This window comes from Arachis hypogaea, chromosome 15, assembly GCF_003086295.3.
Source record: "Arachis hypogaea cultivar Tifrunner chromosome 15, arahy.Tifrunner.gnm2.J5K5, whole genome shotgun sequence".
NCBI lineage: Eukaryota > Viridiplantae > Streptophyta > Magnoliopsida > Fabales > Fabaceae > Arachis > Arachis hypogaea.
Genome location: NC_092050.1, coordinates 11,256,662 through 11,280,794, shown reverse-complemented (window position 1 = coordinate 11,280,794; position 24,133 = coordinate 11,256,662). Strand labels below are relative to the sequence as shown.

General features: G+C 35.8%; 2 protein-coding genes across 2 annotated transcripts; one reads left to right on the top strand and one right to left on the bottom strand.

Moving 5' to 3' along the window:
- Positions 1 to 698: 698 nt before the first annotated feature.
- Positions 699 to 1,256, bottom strand: LOC112747884 (uncharacterized). The gene has a single exon (XM_025796093.1). The coding sequence runs from the start codon at positions 1,254 to 1,256 to the stop codon at positions 699 to 701; it is 558 nt and encodes a 185-aa protein (XP_025651878.1).
- A 16,310-nt stretch (positions 1,257 to 17,566) lies between these two features.
- LOC112749264 (tubby-like F-box protein 5) lies at positions 17,567 to 20,874 on the top strand. Its single transcript, XM_025797527.3, has 5 exons — positions 17,567 to 18,163; positions 18,711 to 19,111; positions 19,211 to 19,298; positions 19,631 to 19,760; positions 19,846 to 20,874. Exons 2-5 carry the CDS (start codon positions 18,758 to 18,760, stop codon positions 20,516 to 20,518), a joined length of 1,245 nt encoding a protein of 414 aa, XP_025653312.1. The 5' UTR covers positions 17,567 to 18,163; positions 18,711 to 18,757; the 3' UTR covers positions 20,519 to 20,874.
- The last annotated feature ends 3,259 nt before the right edge of the window (positions 20,875 to 24,133 follow it).

Genomic DNA, 24,133 nt, shown 5'->3' with positions numbered 1-24,133 from the left:
TCGGCAGTCCACGGTTTCTAGCGAAGATTTCGGCTATCATGCAGGAGGACGAGCCGGGCAGGAGGCGTCCTCAGACCCCTGGCACTCAGGCACCCTTAGATGTTGATCTGAACGAGCCTGCTATGACACCTGTTGGTGACCAGTTTGGTTTGGGAGGTACCCCACATTCCGCTTACACCGCTGCATCACAGTCTGTCGCCGGGCCGTCTGTCGCACCTGTCCATTTTACGCCACCCGCACAGCCTGCCCCGCATGAGGACGCAGATGAGATAGAGGATGAGGAGCCGTTTATCCGCAGAGGTCAGAGGCCACGGGTTCCCCGTCGTTGTGGGACAGGCTCCCACTTGTTTAGATGATTTACATTTCATGTATTTTGGACGTTAGGGTTCACTCATGTACCAGACCGATGTGGATTACTGTTATTACTTTAGAGCTATTTTTCCTTGTTGTTTCCTCATCTTATTGTACTTAAAAATCTGGTATTTACCTAGTGGATTAGTGACTATGTATTATCATTGAATCATATAACACTTTAGTTATCAACTTTTGCAGTCATGGGATTTCTAACTATATTCAAATTCAGATGCAACTTTTTCATTACTAGAAGGTAAAAAGATAAACAGATTACATAAGTCATCTTACATAACAAGTAACAGGAAAAATAAAATCAATAAACACTAACAATAACAAGATCGCTACTACTGGCCCCCCGTGTGAGACGGTCCTCCAAGCTGTGGGCAACTCCTGCGGGTGTGTCCGGGTTGGCGACAAAGGCCACACCTCTTTGGCCGATTCGGATCAGCCTCGTCCATATTCGTCCGTATCCTAGTGGATCTCGGACGACCCTCTCTCGCACGCCTCTTGGCAGGGTTCGGGATCACGGTTGGCCCGTCGTAAGGTGGCCAGAATCCCTCCGGTATCAGCGGTGTGAATCCCATCTGGTACACACGGAACACTGAACTAATCTGATACACGCTGTGAACATAAGAGGACCAGGTAACCCGTGAGTAGGCGCAGCATGCAAGTGCGTGCTGGCACGGGAAATGAAGTGCCTGGAAGTACCCGCAGTCACAGGTCCGGGACGCAAGGGATACTCTGTAGGTACCCAATGAGAAAGAGCCCGTCGGAGTGGTCTCGGCTACGGTGAACTCGAAGTTATCCCGGTCATACAAAGTCACCGTGAAGCACCGCGAATTCTTCAAGTTGGCCTCTATACACTTCACCAAGTACTGACTGAATTGCTGTCCGGTTCCCATCTGGGCCTCAGCCTCTCTACCCTTGCGAACAAAGAGTTCCGCAAGCCTTCCATATGTTGCCTTCACCAAAGAGCATACAGGGAGGTTTCTGACACCCTTTAGGATTGAGTTCACACACTCCGAGATATTCGTCGTCATGTGACCGAATCTCTGTCCCTCATCACGATGCTGAGTCCATAAGGAATAATCAATCCGGTTCGCCCACTCACACATCGCCGGGTCTTCAGACCGAAGAATATCAAACCAGTAATCAAACTCAACCTCGGTCTTGGCATATGCGGCATTCACTAGAAGCCTATGTGCATCCTTGCCCTTGAAGGTAAGGGCAAAATTAGCCGCTATGTGTCGAATGCAGAATGCACGGTATGCAGATGGAGGTAACCAACCTCCGTCCGGAGCCTCAAGCGCAGCCTTTATGCCGTTATGCCTGTCCGATATAACCAGAAGACCGGGCTGCGGTGTCACGTGCTGTCTAAGGTGGGAGAGAAAGAATGACCAAGACTCTGCATTCTCACCTTCTACTAGTGCGAATGCAATGGGTAGAATGTTGGAGTTCCCGTCCTGTGCAATCGCGATGAGCAAAGTACCCCCGTACTTCCCATACAGATGGGTCCCATCAATGCTAACTAAGGGCTTGCAATGGCGAAATGCCTGGATGAGCGGTGGAAACGTCCAGAAAAGTCTGTGGAAAAAAGCTTGAGACTCGTCTACTTGTCCACTAACTCGAACGGGACTCGTCCGTAGGATTGCAACAGTACCGGGCATCGTCAACTGAACTCCCAAAACCCACCTGGGGAGCTCGTTGTATGACTCATCCCAGTCACCGTATACGAGGGCAATTGCCTTCTGCTTCGCCATCCAGACCCTCCTGTAAGTCGGCCTAAACCCGAAGTGTGCTGCCGTGGCATTTAGGAGCACCTTGATGCTGACGGATGCATCAGCCCTAACCATTGGTATAACGAACGCGGAAATCACATGATAATCCAAGCTCCTGTGGTCACTCGAGATGGAGGTCGCAAGACAAGTGTGAGGTCCATTGTACCGCTTGACCTCCCAAATGCCCTTGCGCTTCCGCAGACTCAGTCGAATCAACCATGTGCACCCATTCCCAAACTCAGAACACTTGCCCACATAACGGCGATGATCAGACTCCACAACCTTGTACTGTACCCCTCGCCGGATGCTGTAAGTCTTCACACTTAACAGGGCCTCGTCTTTATCCTAAAATTGCTGACCAACCTGGAACTCTGTCAAACCAGCAGTCCCTTCAGCATCTCTAGCTCCGAATCCAACAGAGTGCCCTGAAACACCCTCTTGCCTCATGGCATCTAGGTCCAAAGAGGAAAAATATGGTGGATACTGCTGTGTGCCAGAACTAGAACCACCGACTACCAATGCAGGCTCAGTCGCTCCAACCTCGTCGCCGCTGTCATCCTCAATCATATCCGGCTCGACGTCGTCCTCCTCTACATCACCCAACACTTCGTCTCCGACGCCAACCGGTGGAACTCCCTGTAAAGCGTTCGGTAGAATATCAACTGATCCTACCACGTCGCCTACTCCATCATTCAAATCAACAGCAAAAGACGGGGAGGCGACTGGTTCGACCGCTGGCTCGTACATAGGGACGGACGAAGAAGCAATGGCAGGCCTGGAACTCGAACCGGCTGCCGCTGCTTCAGTGGTGGCATTCCGGTTCGAACCCCCTGAGCTGGATACCACATCAACCAACTTTGCCAACAACTCTGGTGTCCTCACCTCGGGAAACTGCCTCCGACATAGAAACATGACTTGCAGGTCCTCATCACTACCAATCGTGAAGCAATCATACTTCACCGTATCCTACAAGACAGTGATTGGAATGCGATAGAAAAACTTCTTCACTCGCTTCGCACCTTCCAGACCAAGTTTCATCAGCACAGATCTAACAAGATCATCATAGCTCGTCGTTGGTTTCACGACAATACAGAGAGGATCCTTATCTGTGAACTTCACACCGGAGCGAGTTTTCCTCTTAATGGATCCTCTATGGTGAACCAAAACCACAAAACTCTCCTCACTAGCCATATTACACCCTCTATGAGAGCAACTCACGTTTAGAACCATATATATACTGCACTGTCTACCACTAAATCGAACCGGACTGGTTCGAATTCAGTTTGTGTAATTCGAACTAGCCTGGTTCGAATTACTTGATGCAGATTCTCCCCATATAATTCGAACCAGCTTGGTTCGAATTATGTGCTACGTTTTCCTCCCAAGTAATTCGAACCACCCTGGTTCGATTTACTTGAATGAATTTCTCTCTTAGTAATTCGAACCACCCTGGTTCGAATTACTCATGAATAGAGTTCGAACCACACTGGTTCGAATTATATAAATATAGGGTTTGGCTCATTGCAGAAACGAATTTCACTTTGACTCATTTAGGTAATTTGAAACTTCCCTTGGTTTATTCTAGTTTTTTGCCCAGGTTTCAATGTGATTTTGTGAGTTGGAATGAAAATTTTTTTTTAAGTTTTTCTTTTCTCTATTTATATGTAGCACGATTCAATCTCATTTTTTATTTTTTTGAAGTTACTCAGATTCTCTTACATTATGCTTCAACTTTATCTTCAAGGCATATATGATCCATGTTCTATTTTAACTTGGAGATTAAGCAAATCACCCACGTCTTAGCGCAATTATTTTTTTGGAGGTTAATTTTCTTTACCCACATTCATAATAGTTACCAATTTAGGTCAAATCAAATATTTCAACGCTTTTTTATTATGACACACTGATTTTATTTATTAATTGCACTTATTTCATTTACCTCCCAAAAATATGCTAAGTGTCCATTACTCACATATTTCGACCTCACCTTACCCGTTTTAGAGTCAAAATATCTGCTTTTGTGCTAACACTACTCTTATGAACTTGCTTCTTCCATTTCTATTTAGATTCTTGTCAAAAACACTAGGTTAAAATAATTTTTTTTGTCATGATACGTGTAACATTCTTATTATCAAAATGTCACACATCTGACTACGTCATTCTGATGGCAAGGATAGTACGACGAGTTCTATATATTTAATAATAAAATAGGAATCCTTAAATCGAAACAGTATCGCTATTTTCTTTAAAAAACCGAAAGCTCTTTTTATTTTTACAAACATGCATATATACACAAATACAATCACAATCTTCATATATATATATATATATACAAGATTTCTTATCCAAATAACTTACAAATATACTCGACATACATATTATTACAAATCACGACTCCTATCCCTCTTACAAAAATATATAATAAGGCGAGGAAAAAACTATAACTAAGATATATACAACACAATCAGATGCGCAGAAGAAACTCCTTAAACTACTCATCCGTCCTGAAAAGAGAAATCTGTAGCGGGCGAGAACCTAATCATACAGTCTCACTAAAAAGTCTAGAATTGTCACAAGAGGATATGCGTAAGGAAAAAGAATGGATTTCAACCGCAGTAATTATCGTTCATCTTATGAATCTTTTCTAAAATCAACAATTTTCAAATCTAAGTTTATATTTTAAATTATAAAAAGACCCGATCAAACATAATATCCAAAAGATTTCACCACATACCAATGACCTATTCTAACTAGACTTACCAATAATTTGACCAATCCCGGCCTTCGACCCAAAATATAATCAAACCAAGGTCTCTGGCCAAACATATAATCAAACTACGGCTTTCAACCCAACATATAATCAAATCATGCTCAAACCATCATAACCCAAATCAATCAGTAACAATCACAAGTAATGAAGTTCAAACACAATCAAGAATAATTACAACAAGTATGAAAATTAGCAGTTAAATAAAAATATTCACATAAGCAAACTAAATACAATATGCACATCCAAACAATGTCACATAAATGCATATGATGCATGCCTGTCCTGCTGGTCATGAGCTCACTTGTCGATTAAAGTGCCAGAACCCGACACATTTGGTAGCTAACCCGGATATGGAACACCACAACATAGAGCAAGCGGGACTAACCACAATCCTTGCATCTACCCAGATAGTAATACTCATCACATCCGTAGCAAGTGGGACAAACCACAGTTCTTGCGTCTACCCATGTCGGTGTTTCACCACAACCCGGATGCAAGTGAGACAAACCACAACCCTTACATCTTCCCAGGCAGGTGCCTTTCACCAAAATCCTGGATGCAAGTGGGACAATGCAGTATGCCACAACTCTTACATATACCCAAGCAGATGCCTTTTAACACCATCCTGGATGCAAATGGGACAACGCCGCAACCCTTACATCTATCCAGGCAGGTACCTTTCACCATAATTCTGGATGCAAGTGAGACAAACCACAACCCTTACATCTACCCAAGCAGGTACTTAAAATCTCAACCCGAAGCAAGTGAAGGCGAACCACAACCTTTACGTCTACCTAGGCAGGTGATAAATAATTATAAGGGCAAATCACACCTATAAACCAAATGGAGCTCAAAATTACACCATTCTACCAAAAAGAAAAACATTACAAAAATCTACCAGAAGGACAATTTTATGTAATTCGAATTAACCTGATTCGAATTACTCATTCTAACACTAATTCGAATCAGACCAATTCAAATTACTAGAGATACACATTGGTTTATGTAATTCGAAACAGTATGAGTTGATTTATGCATGCATGTGAAGTCCCTACTAATTCGAAACAGACTGTTTCGATTTATCCCCTAGTTTTGTTCTTATATAATTCGAATGGGACTGATTCGAATTACTATGCATTGAATTATTACAAATTTTTACAGTACTCCTAACATTTTTTAAGCCATCTTTTAAAATTATTTTGTATGGAATAAAATCTTTTTGTGGTATAATTTAAATAAATTTATTAAAAAAATTTATTAAAAAATATATTTACTCAATTTTTAAATATAATAATACTCTTTTACATAATTAATAATTTAAAAATTAAAAAAAATTATTTCATTTCATGCGAAGCAATTAAAAAAATTAAATTTAAATGCAAATATTCATGTATCTACTCAAATTTTAAATAAAATACTCTATATAATCAATAATAATTAAAAAATTAAAAAATATTTTATTCCATGCAAAGCAATTAAAAAAATGACTTACAAGATGTTAGGAGTAGCGTAAAAATTTGTAATGTCCCAGTAATTTAGGTAAGTAAATGATAAAAATATATTTTTTTTTAATTTTTAAATTATTATGGACTATGTAGAGTATTTTATTTAAAATTTGAATACATGCATGTATTTACTTAAATCACTAGGACATTACAAATTTTAATAGTACTCCTAACTTTTTTTAAGCCATTTTTTAAAATTATTTTGCATGGAATAAAATATGTTTTTGTGATATAATTTAAATAAATTTATTAAAAAAATTAATAATTTAGAAATAAAACAAAATATATTTTATTCTATGCATTAAAAATTAACAAAATATTTAATTACGAGACTTTTTCAAAATATTTATAAGCTATCAATTCGAATTCTATACAATACTCTTCAGCCCATTCTTGATAGCTCATAAATATTTTGAAAAAGTCTCATAATTAAATAGTTTGTTAGCTCATTTTTTCTTTTTAAATGGTTTTGTATGGAATAAAATAATTCTTTTAAATTTTTAAATTATTATTGATTATGTAGAGTATTTTATTTAAAATGTGAGTACATACATGAATATTTGCATTTAAATTTAATATTTTTTTAATTTCTTCGTATGAAATAAAATAATTTTTAAAATTTTAAAATTATTAATTATGTAAAAGAGTATTATATTTGTAATTTGAGTAAATATAATTTTTAATAAATTTTTTAATAAATTTATTTAAATTATACCACAAAAAAAAATTTATTTCATGCAAAATAATTTAAAAAATGACTTAAAAATGTTAGGGATGCTGTAAAAATTTGTAATTGCTGATGCATAGTAATTCGAATCAGCCCCATTCGAATTATATAAGAACAAAACCAGTGGATAAATCGAAACAGCTTGTTTCGAATTAGTAGGGACTTCACGTGCATGCATAAATCGACTCAGGTTGTTTCAAATTACATAAATCTGACCAATTCGATTTGTAGGTATCTCTAGTAATTCGAATTGGTCTGATTCGAATTAGTGTTGGAATGGGTGATTCGAATGAGACTAATTCGAATTACATAAAATTGTCCTTGTGGTAGATTCTTGTAACGTTTTTTCTTTTGGTAGAATTGTATAATTTTGAGCTTCATTTGGTTTATATGTGTGATTTACCCTAATTATAATCAACTCACTTCATAATCGTAATCAAAATCAAATTCATATACTTTAACTCCTCTAAAACTTCTCAAAACTGAATGCTTCAATCAAATTAACCAACTTCAAAGTTCTTTTCAAGCTCAAAACTTTTCTTCAAAAACTAAAAAATCATCTTGTTTGCAATTTAAAATTTTAACTGAAACAACGTAACAATTTATTCTTTAATAATCACTTTAAAGTTCGCTAAAACACCCTAAATTATATTCTTTTTTTTTAGTTAAATCAAAATCAAATAAAATAATTATTCAATCAAATTAACCAAAATAGAATTTCTAAATTCTCATGAAAATTTCGGCAGCATCTCCTTTAAAACTCGAATTTTGCCACCCTTCTCGGGTCTAATCTAAACATCTCTCAAACCCTTCTCAATTATTTCCAGTATCAAATCATTTCCGAATATCAAATCATTTCCAAAATCAAACTAATTCCGATATTAAATCATTTCTAAATCTCAAATCATTTTCAAATATCAATTCACTTCCAATAAATCAAGAAAACAAATTCAACAAAGTCAACCAACAAACCAAAATACCCAGCCTTCTCAAATAGTCAATAAATCAATCAGGCAAATAATTACATTCATCCAGAGCAACTCAGTTCAATCCATAAGACTCATGTAATCATAAAAAATATATTTTTTACATTAATATCGACTTGTAATAATTCTTGATAATAAAACGGTTTTAAGAAAAAGCCCCTACCTCGAATAGTCAAAACCCATAAGTCATAAAACGCGTCAAAAACCCTTTTTCTCCTAGCTCGCGACAGCGGCAGTCGCAACCACAGCTCCATACTACTTCCGCAGCAACATCCGCACTTTAATCGCAACATGCAATAACCATAACTCAACTTGTACTTAGAGAAGAACCAAGGAATGGAGCAGTTGCAGTTCCGGTGATGACTTCCGACGAGCAGAACGGCGGTAGAGAGCTTCGGCGGCAACGCAGCAACTTGGTGTCGCCTGCAGCAGCACCAACATCCTCCATCGTCACCTCTTCTCTTTCGGCTAGACCCAAACAGCGACGATGATGGCTCCTGGCAGCTCCGGCGATAGCAACGGCAGCAATGGAGACCACCAACCACAGCGCCAACCAGGAACGATTCTGATGGTGGTGTTCAGCTTAACGGCGGCAGGAGCAACTTCCTCTCTTCTGTTTGGCAGCAATGGCGACGGCGAATCACGATAGCAACGGTTTGGTGAGACACGATGGCATGGACTGTCGACGATAGCTCCTCCAACTCGTGTCCCTTCCTCTCTCAGTGACGTTCAGCGACGACGCATGGACAGCGGCGACGCGTGGCTCCACGATTCCTCCTCTCTTTCCACGCGACCACGCCGTCGAAGATGTGGCGGCAGGCAAATCGACCACGACGGCACCTCCTTCCGCGTCTCCTTCTCTCTCGCGCTCGTTCTCGGACGCATCTCTCTCCCTTCCCTGCGACGGTTCGGCGGCGAGTTGAATAGTGGCTAGACGTGACGTCTCTCTCTGTGTGTGTGTCTCTTTCTCTCTCTCTCTCTCTTTGTGTGTGTGCGTGTATCTCTCTCTCTCTCTCTGTGTTGTCTACAGCGGAATTTTGACTTCTAATAGATACAAAATAATATGAAAGTGAACACTACTCACAATAATGCACTCGCTATATATTTTGTAAAGAGGAAAAAATAATATGAAAGATTTCTTCTAACTAACTCTATAAGATGATGTGAATAAGGATATTGTTATTATTATTAACCTCAATTACAATTCTAGAGACATATATATAGTATTTCTATGCAATAATTTCAACAAATAAGAAAAAAATTCTCCGACAAAAAACTCTTTACTAAATATTTTAAGTTCTCTCTTATTAAAACTCATTTATTTTACTTCCTAAAATTACTATTATCCTTCCTTTATTCTCACAATTCTCCACTTCAATTTGAAATCTACTCAAATTTTGGATGATCAAAGTATGGTATTTGTATCCCCATGCCTAATATGGAACAACATTGAGCAATTCTAAACAGTGTTGGAACTTGCTTCCTGATACTCCTTTAGTCAGCATGTTTGCGAGATTTTCATCTGTATGTACTTTTACAAGAGAAATGTTGCCTTTCTCTATAACAGCATGCACGAAGTGATATCTTACATCAATATGCTTGGTACGAGCATGATGAACCTGATTTTTAGCCAAATAAATTGTACTTTAACTATCACAACTCAGATTCACGCAATCTTACTGAAACCCCAAATCATCTAGAAGACCCCTTAGCCACAATGCTTCTTTCACTCCTTCTGCTACTGCCATGTACTCAGCATCTGTAGTAGATAGTTTCACTGTAGCTTGTAACATTGATCGCCAACTAACTGGAGCACCTTGTATTTTATATACATAACCGGTCGTAGAATATCTTCTTTCTAGATCACCAGCATAATCAGAATCAACAAAGCCGCTGATTTGACATGATTTTTCACTAAAGCATAAATCTATGTCAATGGTACCCTCCAAGTACTTTAATATCCACTTGATTGCTTCTCAGTGTGCCTTACCCGGATTTGCCATGAACCTGCTAACAATACTGACTGCCTGTGAAATATCTGGGCGTGTATACACCATAGCATACATTAGGCTACCGACTGCACTAGCATAAGGTACATTTTTCATGTAAGCCTTATCTTCTGCTACTATGGGAGATTGTTTACCAGAGAGCTTGAAATTTGGAGCCAACGGTGTTACTACTGGCTTAGCATTTTTCATTTTGAACTTTTCAATAACGTGTTCAATGTACCCTCTCTGGCTCAAGAACAATTTTTGGCTTGATCTCTCTCTTTTAATTTTTATGTCTACTATTTTTCGTGCAACACCCAAATCTTTTGTTTCAAATTCTTTACCAAGTTGAACCTTTAACCTATCTATCTCCACCTTGCTCTTAGAAGCAATAAGCATGTCATCCACATACAATAGAAGATAGATATAATCACTTCCAGAAAGGTTATGAATGTATACACAACAATCATAATTACTTCTGGAAAAACCTTGTTTTAACATAAAGGAGTCAAATTGCTTATACCACTGTCGAGGAGATTGTTTTCATCCATATAGCGATTTCTTTAAGCGACATACCTGATTTTCTTTACCCTCAACCTTGAAACCCTCAGGTTGATACATGTAAATTTCTTCCTCTAAGTCACCATGCAAAAAAGTTGTCTTTACATCTAGCTGTTCCAACTCAAGATTACCCTGAGCTACAAGACTCAAAAGCACCCTTATGGAAGTGTGCTTCACCACAGGAGAAAATATCTCGTTGTAATCAACACCTTCTTTTTGTGCAAATCCGTTTGCTACTAACCTAGCTTTGAATCTTGTACCATCTGACTTAGTAGGATCTTCTTTTCTTTTATACACCCATTTACAACCAATTGCAGTTTTTCCATGGGCAACGGGACCACCTCCCATGTCTTGTTCTTATGGAGAGATTGCATCTCTTCTTCCATGGCGACCAACCAACTTTCTCTATCTTTGTCTTTGATAGCAAGTTTGAAGGTGACTGGCTCATCATCCTCCATCGAGAGTGCATAATCTACCAAGTTTATCTGCTCATAATGTCTTATGGGCTTGTCTGACCCGAACTTCTGAACGAATTTATAATTTCTCTTTGGCCTAGTGGATGCCAAAGAATCCTACTGCTGCTGTTGTAATGCATGTGCATTTTCTCGCCGAATCTCCTCATGATCAAGTTCATCCTCTACATCATCTCGAGTAGCATTAGGATGCTCCACCTGAACATTATTAGAATCTATTTGTTGGTATTTAGACTCTATCTCCACCACTTGAGTATTTGAAGTTTTTCCAACATCACCATCATTTGGCATCGTATCTTTAGACAAAGCTACTATAGACCGTTCATCAAAGGTAACATCCCCGCTAATTACAAACTTAGAATCATTTATGCTCTAAAGACGATACCCTTGAACCCCTCTCGGATACCCCAAAAGATTGCCTTTTTAGCTCTATCATCAAGCTTATTATTTTTGACATGATAATAGGCTGTGCATCTAAAAACTCTGAGTTTCTCATAATCTGCATGTTCTCCTAACCACACCTTATAAAGTGTGTCTCCATCTAGAGAAGAATGTGGGGATCGGTTCACTATGTAGCAAGCTGTAGCAATCGACTCCGCCCGCCACTCTCTGCCTAACCCAAAATTAGAGCGCATACACTGTGCCTTCTCAAGTAGCGTACGATTCAGTCGTTCAGTGAGTCCATTCTGTTGTGGTGTTTCTTTAACTGTCCAGTGTCTCACAATGCCTTCTCGATCACAGAACTCCTTGAAAACCCCATCCGTGTACCCTGTGCCATTATCTGATCGTAGAGTTTTCAACTTCCTACCTGTTCGGTTTTCAACGATTGCTCTCCGTCGTTTAAAAGTGTCGAATACCTCATTCTTATACTTGAGGAAGTAAACCCAAACATACTTAGAATAATCATCAACAAAAGTAACAAAATACCTGGAACCACCCTAGGAAGTAACTTTAGATGGGCCCCAAACATCAGTATGCACGTAGTCTAACAATCCTCTGCTTTTGTGCTTGCTTGTAGAAAACTTCACTCTGTGTGCCTTTTCATACACGCAATGCTCACAAAATTCCATTTGTGGTTTCATCATATTCTTCAACAAACCTTGTCCACAAAGCAATGATAGACCTTTCTTTGACATATGTCCAAGCCGCATGTGCCATATTCTTGTGCAATTTGTTTGATCTCTACTTCCACCGATTTCAACTGCTAACTCACTTGTGATTGTTGTCCCCAAAAGAGAATAATGATTACCGTAAAAAACTCCCTTCATCACTACCAAAGAACCACGAACAACTTTTAGTACCCCATTTTCCGCAACTATTTTGCAACCATTTTTCTCCAACAAACCTATGGAGATAAGATTTTTCCGCAAGTCTGGAATATGTCTCACATCCATTAAAGTTCTTACTATTCCATCATGCATCTTGATTCTTATAGTACCCAATCCCACAGTTTTACAAGCATGATCATTGCCTATTAAAACTGTGCCACTATTTATACTTTGACAGGTAGTAAAGCACTTCCTATTTAGGCACATATGGTGAGATGCTCCTGAATCAAGAATTCACTTATCGAAGATTTCATAAGATTGTTTTGTCACAAAGTAATAGTCCTCCTCATCATTTGAGACGTAGCTTGCTTCTTGCTTTTCTTTTAGATTGTCATTGTTCTGTTTCTTGAAAGTTATCTTTTTATTTGGATAATTTGCCGCGAACAATCCTTATGCTTGATCATTATACTCTCTTCCATTTGAAGATGACATTACACTTGTAGCAACCTTACGTAGATCATTCGCTAAAAGTGATGCTCTCGTCTCATCCATGGTCAGATTGTCACCCAACAGCATCAATGTCTGCACCAGATTTTCATAGGACTTCGGTAATGAAAGTAACAATGAGTATCTGATCCTCATCATCAACCTTCACATCTATATCCTTTAAGTTTGATATAATCCTATCAAACTTATTGATATAGTCTCGGATTGAGGTACCTTCTTCCATCTTGCATGTATACAATTTGGATTTTAAGTAGATCCTGTTAGTTAGAGTCTTCGTCATGAAGTTACTCTTTGACTTTACCCAAACGCCTGCTGCAGTTGCTTCTTCATTTACTAAAAAAGCAACATCCCTCTCAAGGCATAAGATTATTGCAGCCTGCGTCTCAAGATCTAATTCTTCCCAATCCTCATCTTTCATTTTCTCCGACTTTTCTTTTTTTCCTACTAGTGCCTTGTGTAATTTTTGTGATATAAGCATATTTTTCATCTGCATCCTCCAATAAGAAAAATAATTTTTCCCATTAAACTTCTCGATTTCATATTTTCCTACTTTGACATTACCACTAGTAGAAGCCATTATATTCAAAATTGAATTTTACCACGCAAATAATGAATAATATAATGTTGCCTCTCGATACCAATTGTTGAGTCTACAGCGGAATTTTGACTTCTAATAGATACAAAGTAATATGAAATTGAATACTACTCACGATAATGCACTCGCTATATATTTTTGTAAAGAGGAAAAAACAATATGAAAGATTTATTCTAACTAACTCTATAAGATGATGTGAATAAGGATATTGTTATTGTTATTAACTTCAATTACAATTCTAGAGACGTATATATAATATTTCTATGCTATAACTTCAACGAATAAGAATAAATTCTCCGACAAAAAACTTCTTACTAAACATTTTGAGTTCTCTCTTATTAAAACTCATTTATTTTACTTCCTAAAATTACTCTTATCCTTCTTTTGTTCTCACAGTGGTGTTGAGGGTGGCTGTGTGTGAGGGTGTGAGGGGTAAAGGGGTGGGGACGTGAGTGAGTTGAGTGGGTTAGAGTTAGTGTGTTTGGATTTTAGAAATTGGGTAATTGGATTTTAATTTTGGGAATTAAGGTTTCTTTTGGAAACAAATAATAAAATTAAGGTATAAAATAATAATTAAAAATAAAATATGATTTTATATAATTACTCTCAAAAATATTACTTATTTTTATTTATAAAATTATTTTTTAAATAAATATTTTAATTTAAAAATTAAAAATAATTAAATTAATTTTTTTATTTATAAAATAAGATTTAAATTTAAATATTTAAATTAAAATATATAAAATTTTTATTATTTTTTAATTATTAAAATTTTAAAAATTAAATAAAAAATTATTCCAATAATATAAATTTTTTTAAAATTATAATATTTTTATAAATATAATAAATTATAAATAACTTATTATTTAATTTTTTAAAATTGGAAGTCTTACCGTACGAAGTTAGACCTTTTTCTTTTGGAAATAGATCATCTCCAATAAAAAAAAATACTTAAGAGAATAAAATGTGATCTTTTACTTTTAATTTTTTAAGTGAAACTAAAATTATATAAGAAAAAAAAATAATAAAAAATTAGATAGCATCCCATTTTTTTTTTTCATTGAAGAGAATTCATTCCCTTCTCTTTTAACTATCTCCTCTTTCGATTTTCACGCTCAGTATAACACGCTTATGTCGAAAATGTACATACTTTCATTCCTCCTTTGTTGCTTCTTGTTTCGATCCTTAACACATCAAACGTCAAGGTCTGGTCGAAATCTTTTTGCAACAAAATTCATCTAAAATTAAGAGATAATAATAATAATAATAATAATAATAATAATAATAATAATAATATATCATGGTGAATTGGTGATATTTTTTGGTGTCTTTTTTATTTATTTATGAATTGGTGATATAAACATACTTTTATTTATTGTATTTTTAACACTTGCATTTATCCATTTCTATTACTATATATAACACGAGATTTGTATCGAGCATAATGTTAATTATTCCCTTTAAGGCTGCCTTTCTATACACGGTTGTGAATAGTATCATCCACTTGTTGAGTCACCAGCCTTGTGGCATCGACCCACCAAATCACTCTTTCATTTTTTTATAATTTATTTTAATTTTCATTATAAGAAACAATCATTATAACGTATAAGAGTACTTTACTTTACATATCAACACTCGTGAATGCTATCCACTAATATCCAGCTGGAAGTCTCCGTACATCTCTCTATTTTTATGATTCATCACTTATTCTTAGAGCTGTACACGGATTGGATCGGATCGGATATAGCCTAAAATTCTATCCGATCTGTATTGTACTCATCGGATCGGATCGGATACGATATCCGCATTTTTTTAGGTCGGATCGGATCGGATATCGAGTATATCTGCATAATTAAAAAAAATTATTTTAAGATTCTATTTGACTATTTTTACAAAAAAAATCAAAAAAATTTATTTTTTTATCTGTTTAAGCCTATTTACTCCTAAAATATTATCAATAATATTTCTTTTGAATAACAAAAACAAAATAATAACACAAGATTTAAGTTTAATTATTCTAAGTTGAAGTACAACATAAAAAATTAAAAACAAAATATCATAAAATTCATAAATAACACACTAAAATTCATACCACATTAGGGTTTATTTTCTTAAACTATACTATTTATATGTGATGTGCGGATATGCGGATTTGCGGATCGGATCCGCGGACTGCCAAATCCGCAATCCGATCCGACCATAGTGCGGATCCGATCCTATCCGATCCGATGGCTCTGCAGATCGGATAATATCCGCAAAATTCGGATCGGATGTGGATAATTACTGCGGATATGCGGATATTATCCGATCCATGTGCAGCCCTACTTATTCTTTTCCCTTTTTTTTTTGTTTGGTAGAGTTCTTTTCCTTTTAATATATGCTAAAATAATTACAATGTATAATGTATAATTAATTTGTTGTTAATACATTTATTTTTATTCTAATTAATAATTGGAAAAATTGCATGCGCTTTTATGTAGTGTGAGACGGTTTTTCTTATAATATAAGTCAACCATAAAATCCATATCTTTATGTGAGAATCGAATTTTATTAAGAAAAGAATCTTATTTACTAAATTTTACAGAAATAACTAAATCATATACTATCATTTACAAAGACCTTTTAAAGTAATCAACAACAAAGGCTCGGTTTAGTAAATTTTTTTAATTAATTTATAAAAATTATTTTTTGAAAGATATTTTTTTTAAATTATAGTATTTATATTTAATAAATTAAAAATAAATTAAAAATAAATTTTAATAAATACAAATAACAATAAATATTTCATAAAATATTTTTTAAAATTAAAAATATTATAATAGATATTAATATAAGAATTAAATTTAAATACTAATTAATATATAAAATTATATTAGACTTTTTAACTTTAATTATCATAAGTATAAGCTATCTTGAAAAAGTTCTATTTTATGACTTGATTTGGTAAAACTTTTGAGAAAGTACTTAAACTCTTTGTGTTGCATTTGGTAAATAAAAAAAAATTATGTGCCTGTGCTGGTAATATTTAAAATATAAGGGTATTTTTGAAAGCATCTAAGATAAAACTTTTAAAGGTGATTTATGCTTATTAAAATTATAAAGTCTAATATAACTTTATTTATTAATTAATATTCAAATTTAATTTTTACATTAATGCCTATTATAATATTTTAAAATTTTAAAAATTATTTTATCAAATATACTTGTTGTTACTTGTGTTAATTAAAAGTCTTTTTTAATTTAATTTACTAAACATAGATGCTATAATTTTTAAAAAAATATTTTTTAAAAATTAACCTTTTAAACTATTTTTAAAAAATAAAAATTTTACCAAATTAAATCTAAATATTTTTAAAAATACCTCTATCTTTAAAAAACTATAAGTATAAACATATAATTTTTTTTATTTATCAAAACACAAAATTATGAATTTGTACTTTTTAAAAACTACTAACACTTCTTCAAAAAAATATTTTCAAACCAAACCCTTTCAAACATTATTATTAATAGTACAATACATATTTAGACATCCATTTAATTTATTTTTTTTACATCAATAATGTATCAAAATGGAAAACCCACAATACTTATAACATACAAACATATTAAATTATAGAAAATAAAATTCAAAATTAACTTTTTTGAACAAATAATCAGTTAAGAGTTTTTCTTTAGACTTTTCCCCTTTTCTATAGACTACTTTGTTGACTTATGACTAGTTAGAGGAGAGTAATATGCTTTAGAAAAGGTTTAGGGTCCAGTATTTTTTTAATAATTTGGCTACTACTTAGCCATCAAAAGAAAAGTGAGTAATTTTTTATTATTAGATATAATTTTACACTATTAAAAATATTATTGATAATTAATTGATAATTATAAAACACAAAATTTACTGTCCCTAGCACTCCTCTTATTATGCTTTGTCCAAATTGATGTTTATTTTGAAATAAAAGAAGTATTAAGCAGAACCGAACAGTAACAATATAACATACATGTAAGTATCATCACATAAAAGTAATAACAGTAATAATTGAAGTGTAGGCAAGGAGGGTTCATGGATGAACATCACATACAACATAACTGTTTTCTTGCAATGAAATCAAGGGCGGACACATGAGCCACGTGTAAGAAATAGGGAGATGGTAGAGCAGAGAGAAGAGAGAGACACTAGATTCCTTGTCGATTAAAATAAGGTTAGAGAAGACGAGAGAGAGAAGGGGAGGGGTTGGGTTTGGTACTCTCTCTCTCTCTTTCTCTCTCTGTGTAATGTAATGTAAATGTAAATTGTAAGAAAGAAGGTAGAAACGACGGTCATTACTAAATTAAGGTTCCAAGAATGTGATCCAAAACATAAAAAACCCACCTTCCATTTCTCACATCTCACCCTCCCTTTTCCGCTGCTGCCTCCGCCTCCGCCTCATCGCTTTTCCGTCCACGCGCCGCCTCCATCTCCCAACACTCTGAATCTGAGCATAACGCGCTTTTTGCGCCTTCTTTTCTCCGATTCGGTTCTTCCCACCTCCGTTTCCTCATGGATCCGGATTCTAGAAGCTCATCTTGACCTCGATTCTCTTCTCTCTCCTGAGTTTCTTACCTTTCTCAGCTGATTCGCTGCGTTTTGATCTGTTTCTAACTTGCTTCTATGTTCCAGGTATTGCTTCATCTGCTCTCTCTCTCTCTCTCTCTCTCTCTCTCTAATAAAAACTTTTCTTTGGGAGGGGTGTAGTTTCATGAATAATCGTTCTGCATTCTGGTTAATTGCCTGAAATGGGGATTAGCGTTATTCTTAGATCTTCGGGTATCTGCATAGATGCAGCTCGATTTATTTACGTATTAGGTTATTCCCTTGTTATGCTGTTGGTAAATAGAAAAAAAATGTGTTAGAAGTTTGTTAAGGATGTAAAAAGTTTAGATTTTAAGCTACTTTTCTCTGGAAATAAAAAGCACTCTTTTTTAGTAGTAACCTTGTTGGATGGTGAATGTGATCCAATGTAGTTTACCCTGAGATTGGCTATTTGTGAAAATGGGCTGCTTATAGTTTCGATTTCATTCAATCTAGGGTTGCTTCTGGATGTGTGACATCTCTGTTAAGAGATAGTAGTACTGCTTGTTTATATTTGTTACATTTAACGATCATGTGTTTTCCTATTGGTATGGGAGATTGAAACAGTGGAGATTTACCTCAATTTCTGTTTCAGTGGTGACATTGTTGTGGTGGAAGGAACACCTTGTATGCTGAGCTGCAATGTCGTTCAAAAGCATAGTACGCGAACTCAAGGAGATGAGAGATGGGATTGGTAGCTTATCGAGGCGGAGCGCAGAAAGCAAGCATTGGCACAGTAGAGTAAAGTCACATGTTGTTCCTGATGTCACTCTAAATCCACTTGAACCTGTTCAACAGGGGCAGTGGGCACATCTACCACCTGAGTTACTTCTGGACATAATTCATAGGGTTGAAGAGAGTGAGACATCTTGGCCTGCACGCACCGTTGTTGTGTCGTGTGCTTCAGTATGTAAATCATGGAGGGCTGTTACAAAAGAGATTGTCAATACTCCTGAGCAGTGCGGAAGGCTCACGTTTCCTATTTCATTGAAACAGGTAATATTTTCTTTTTCCGGTTTAATGGCCCAACTGTTTGTCTACTTTTCCCATTGGATATTCTGTTACTTATGTAATATTTCATTTGTGTATAATCAGCCCGGTCCTCGTGAGTCACCAATTCAGTGCTTTATCAGGAGAAACAGAGAAACTTCAACATATTTATTGTACTTCGGTCTTGTGCCATGTAAGTTTTCATTGCTTATGCAATCCATTTCATTTTTAAAAGAAAAGGGTTGTCGAATTTGCCGTTACTCTTCGAAACTTGGAGTTAATGATTTTGAATGCGAAGTGCCGGTTTCTTGCCTTAAATGAATGGGATTCATCATAAGTAAATGTCATTTACAACCTATTAAATAAGAGAAATTATTTACGTACACAAGTCATCATCCGAATCAGTTCGTGTGTTTTCTTTCCCTCCTTTCAAGATCCATCGAGCCAGCTTATTGAATTTGGATGAAATGTGCTCTTGAATGTATACCTAAGAAGCTTGTTTTTGCTTTGATTTTACTTATACAGCGGAGAATGGGACTGATAAGTTGTTATTAGCTGCTAAAAAGATAAGAAGGGCAACAGGCATAGACTTTGTCATATCTTTGGTTGCAAATGATTTTTCTCGGTCCAGCAACACATATGTTGGTAAACTAAGGCAAGTCTTGGTCAATTGAAAATTCTTTTCAAATTTTTCACCTTGTTCCATATCATATCTCCAACTCGATCACAATCTTTGGCAGGTCTAATTTTTTGGGAACCAAGTTCACTATCTGCGACAACCAATCTCCCCATCAAGCTGGAACTCAGCCAAATGGTCGTTCTAGTAAGAGATTCCACACTAAGCAGGCGTCTCCGAGGGTTTCAGCAGGTAACTACACCGTTGGCACCATTGCCTATGAGCTTAATGTCCTACGCACGAGAGGGCCACGGAGGATGAACTGTACCATGAACTCCATACCTGTGTCAGCTATCCAAGAAGGAGGCACCGCCCCAACCCCGACATCTCTTCCTCAGATAATTGATGAGCAATTCCCTTTGTCGCCATCACTGAAAGGAAAAGCTCCAATAATAGACGTAAGCTCCACAAGCCTCTTGGAGATGCCAGTGCAAAGCCAAGGCTTGGTTGAGCCCCTAGTACTTAAAAACAAGGCCCCCAGATGGCATGAGCAGCTGCAATGCTGGTGCCTAAACTTTAAGGGTCGTGTTACGGTGGCGTCTGTTAAGAACTTCCAACTTGTTGCCGCTGTTGATCCATCTCATAATTTGTCCACCGCAGAGCAAGAAAAGGTAATTTTGCAGTTTGGAAAGATTGGGAAAGACATATTTACCATGGATTATCGATATCCACTCTCTGCCTTCCAAGCCTTTGCGATATGCTTGAGCAGCTTTGATACTAAACCAGCCTGTGAATGAGACCCATGTCGCAGGATCATCACCTGCTGGTCTGTTTCATATAAATATATATACACTATTCTAGGCACAGTCCATCACATGCAGCTGAAAATCTTAGCTATGCAGTGGTTAGTAATCCCGCCCCCTCCTCCTCTGCGGTGGTGGGGCTGCTCCCCCTTTTGTCCTCCTCCTCCTCTGATGTGTTAGATGTTGATTGTGGATTTTAACCTGTATGTTATTTCCTAGCTCTGCTACTAAGATTAAATTTAGTAAATCTTCTATTGTATAATATATAGTCGCATAGTACTCTTAACTAATGAACCTCCTTTCATTTTCCTTTATCACTTAATTTGAAGTTATAGTTTTTCTTTGCCGAAGATTATTGTTTTCCTTCTATGATTACTTGTCAGCAGCCATGCACGCATTTTGCAAGATCCCAGTATCATTTTCACTGTTATTTCAAACGATTTTTTGCTCATATCATCGGGAAAAAAAAATTAAATCCTCGGCTATGTGGTGCATGGTGCATGTTGTTTCAAGTTTTCTTGCAAAATAAATAATTGGAGTTCGGAGAATCTTCCGAGGAAGACGAGGTTAAAGAATATCCAAGAGAAAATTGAGAGTAACAAAATGAACTCTAAAATTCAAAGAAATGTAAATGTATTGTTTTGTAAAAACGAAAACACTCTCCATTGTAGGAATAAAGACAAAAGAAAAAGGAAATCTTTTATTTTGCTAAACACCAAATACTACAAAAAGAAAAGCTAACAGAAGAGATTGGGGATTTACAAAGAACGATGCTTTATAATGAGTTATTCTTTGTTAGAGCTTTCTTGTTATTTTCACAATTATTGTTGCTACTAGCTTCTCACTTTCAAAGATCTCCAAATTTTTTACCTATCATAACGCCCTCTTTCAATATCTCTACTTGCTGTGTGTCACCAAACTGCAAATTCTATGGTTCTATTTTGCACCATAGCATTCACAAAAAGAGAGGAAGACCAAATCTCAGGAGCAGAATCGCATTGCATTAAGGCGTGAAGGATTATTCTATTGCTATTTCTGCATCTTGGGCACATTGCTGAAGTATCTGAGAATCTCTGGTTGATCAAATTAAGTAAAGGTAATTTTTCATGAGCTACTCTCCACAGAAAATTTTTTACTTTGGATGATAATTTTAACCTCCAAATTAATTTCCAAAGCATTGAATTTGTCATCACCATTGGAAGGCGCTCAACTGGCGCATGAAAAAAATTATAAGTCACCCAGTACCTGAGGTCACATCGTACTGCTTCCTCTTGTTCCAAACCCATTCAAGCTTGTCCTCACCATTGTCATTCAATAGCAGGGAGAAAATTCGCGAACTGAACTTAGGGGAAAAACTGCTTCAATTAGCTCTTTATTATTCCATCTTTTATCCATGGTAAATAAATCATGTACCCAATTGATGTTTGTTATTGGATTATTGTTGTTATGAGTCTAAAAGGGTAGAGTAGGGGTAACCATGGGTCTTCCCATGCCAGATTTTATACTCCATTTCAAACTCTTTTCTACCACTTTTCTTCCCTCTAGTAGACTTTGTCAACCCTAGGAAGGTTGGTTTCCTTTATCTACTAAAATAGGGTTAATGTATCTATAGTATTTTTCTTTGAGCATACGCGCAAGTAGCGAATTAGGCTCAGTAGTAATTCACCAAAACTGTTTACCCAACAAGGCTAGGTTCTGGGCTCTGAGATCCTTGAATCCCAATGCGCCTTCTTTTTTGGGTCTGGTCATATAATCCCAACTAACCCAAGCCATCTTTCTCTTCATTCCCTTTTGACCTGCCAAAACTGTCTTAAAATCCTGTGTATTTCTTCCACTAAAGAATCTGGAAGCTTGAAACATGAAAGCATATATATTGGAATAACTTCTCTAACAGTTCTGATTAAAATATGTCTGCCTCTTCACAGATTAAACTCTTTTTTGAACTTTATCCTTTATTGCACCGAATATAGTCCTTTTAGATATCTGAATAATAGATGGAACACCTAGATATTTATCTTCTGCCACATACTCTATGTTAAGTAACTCTACTAGCTGTTGTCTTCTGGCGAGTAGGGTGTTTAGACTAAAAAAAACTGCTGATTTCTGGAGGTTAATTTTCTGTCCGCTAAACATCTCATAATGTGATTGAGTAGAGATAGGATATTGTTTCATGATTCCTCATTAACCTTCCCAAATAAGATAGAGTCATTAGTAAAGAGAAGATGATTGACTGTTGGAGACCTTCTGTGAATCTAAATCCCCTAAATAGACCTGTTTTGCTCTGCCTTGTATAACAGATAGGATAATCCTTCCGCACAAAATAGAAATAGATAAGGTGACAAAGGATCTCCTTGTTAGCTAACCCTTATTGGATTAAAAAAGCCATAAGGTTGACTTTTCACAAGAACATAATAAGAAATAGTAGTGACTAATTCTCTGATCCAAGAAATCCATCTGGTTCCAAAACCCATTCTCTCCATGATGAACCATAAAAAACACCACTCAACTCTATCATATACTTTACTCATATCCAATTTAATAGTCATTTCATATTCCAATCTCCACCTGTTAGTTTTGAGGTAGTGTATACATTCATGAGCTATTAAAATATTGTCAGAAATAATCTAACTTTTAAAAACGCATTCTGGTTTGGACTTATTAAATTATTCATAAACTCCTGAAGTCTATGTACCAGAATTTTAGAAATAATCTGATAAATGATTGAGGATAAGCTAATAGGTCCGACCTGTGACATGTCTCTAGCATCCGGGATCTTAGGGATCAAGCAAATCTGTATATAGCTAAATGTCTTGAGCATTTTACCTCCACCAAAAAAGCTACGAACTGCCTTAAAAATATCACTACCCACAATGTCTCAATAAAACTGAAAAAACTGTATTGTGAAGCCATCCTCACCTGGAGCATTTTGAAGACAAATGCTAAAAATGAATCTCTTAATTTTCTCCATAGAGATTGGTCTCATTAGCCTCCAGTTCATGAAAATGAAACTCTAAAAACGGTTAAAGACAAAATGATCTCTAAAAAATATATTTTGCTAGATAAAATAATTCAAACATTTGGTTAACGATTAATTTACTAAGTCAACTGTCAATTATTTATAAAATTATTAATGTACCCCCATATTCTCTCTCCTAACTTACCATCCTCTCCAACTCCATTCCCATTTCTTGCCTCCATTCATTCTATTGCCATCAACCGACTCTGTTACTGTCATTATCGTTGTCATTGTCATCATCATTAAATTGTCACTAAATTGAACCAAATTCACTAATATATTTAACAATTTCTTTTTCCAAGTTCATAGTCTCTTCTATAGTAAAAAAAACTCAATTGTATAATGACTAAATCCTTATCATCATATATTATTTGTAGAGAAGAGTTGTATTTTTTGCAAGACACCAATTAAAAAGATGCATAAAAACATAGGGGCTGGTTCTACTGCTGAAGGGTGGGAATGGTGGGTGCTCGTTGGAGTTCTTTAACTAATAAATTTTATAAATTTATGTGTGCAAATTCAAAAAAATATGAGTATAAATTACATTGATTTATATGTATAAAACTTTAGTAAATATATCTGCAAATTATATG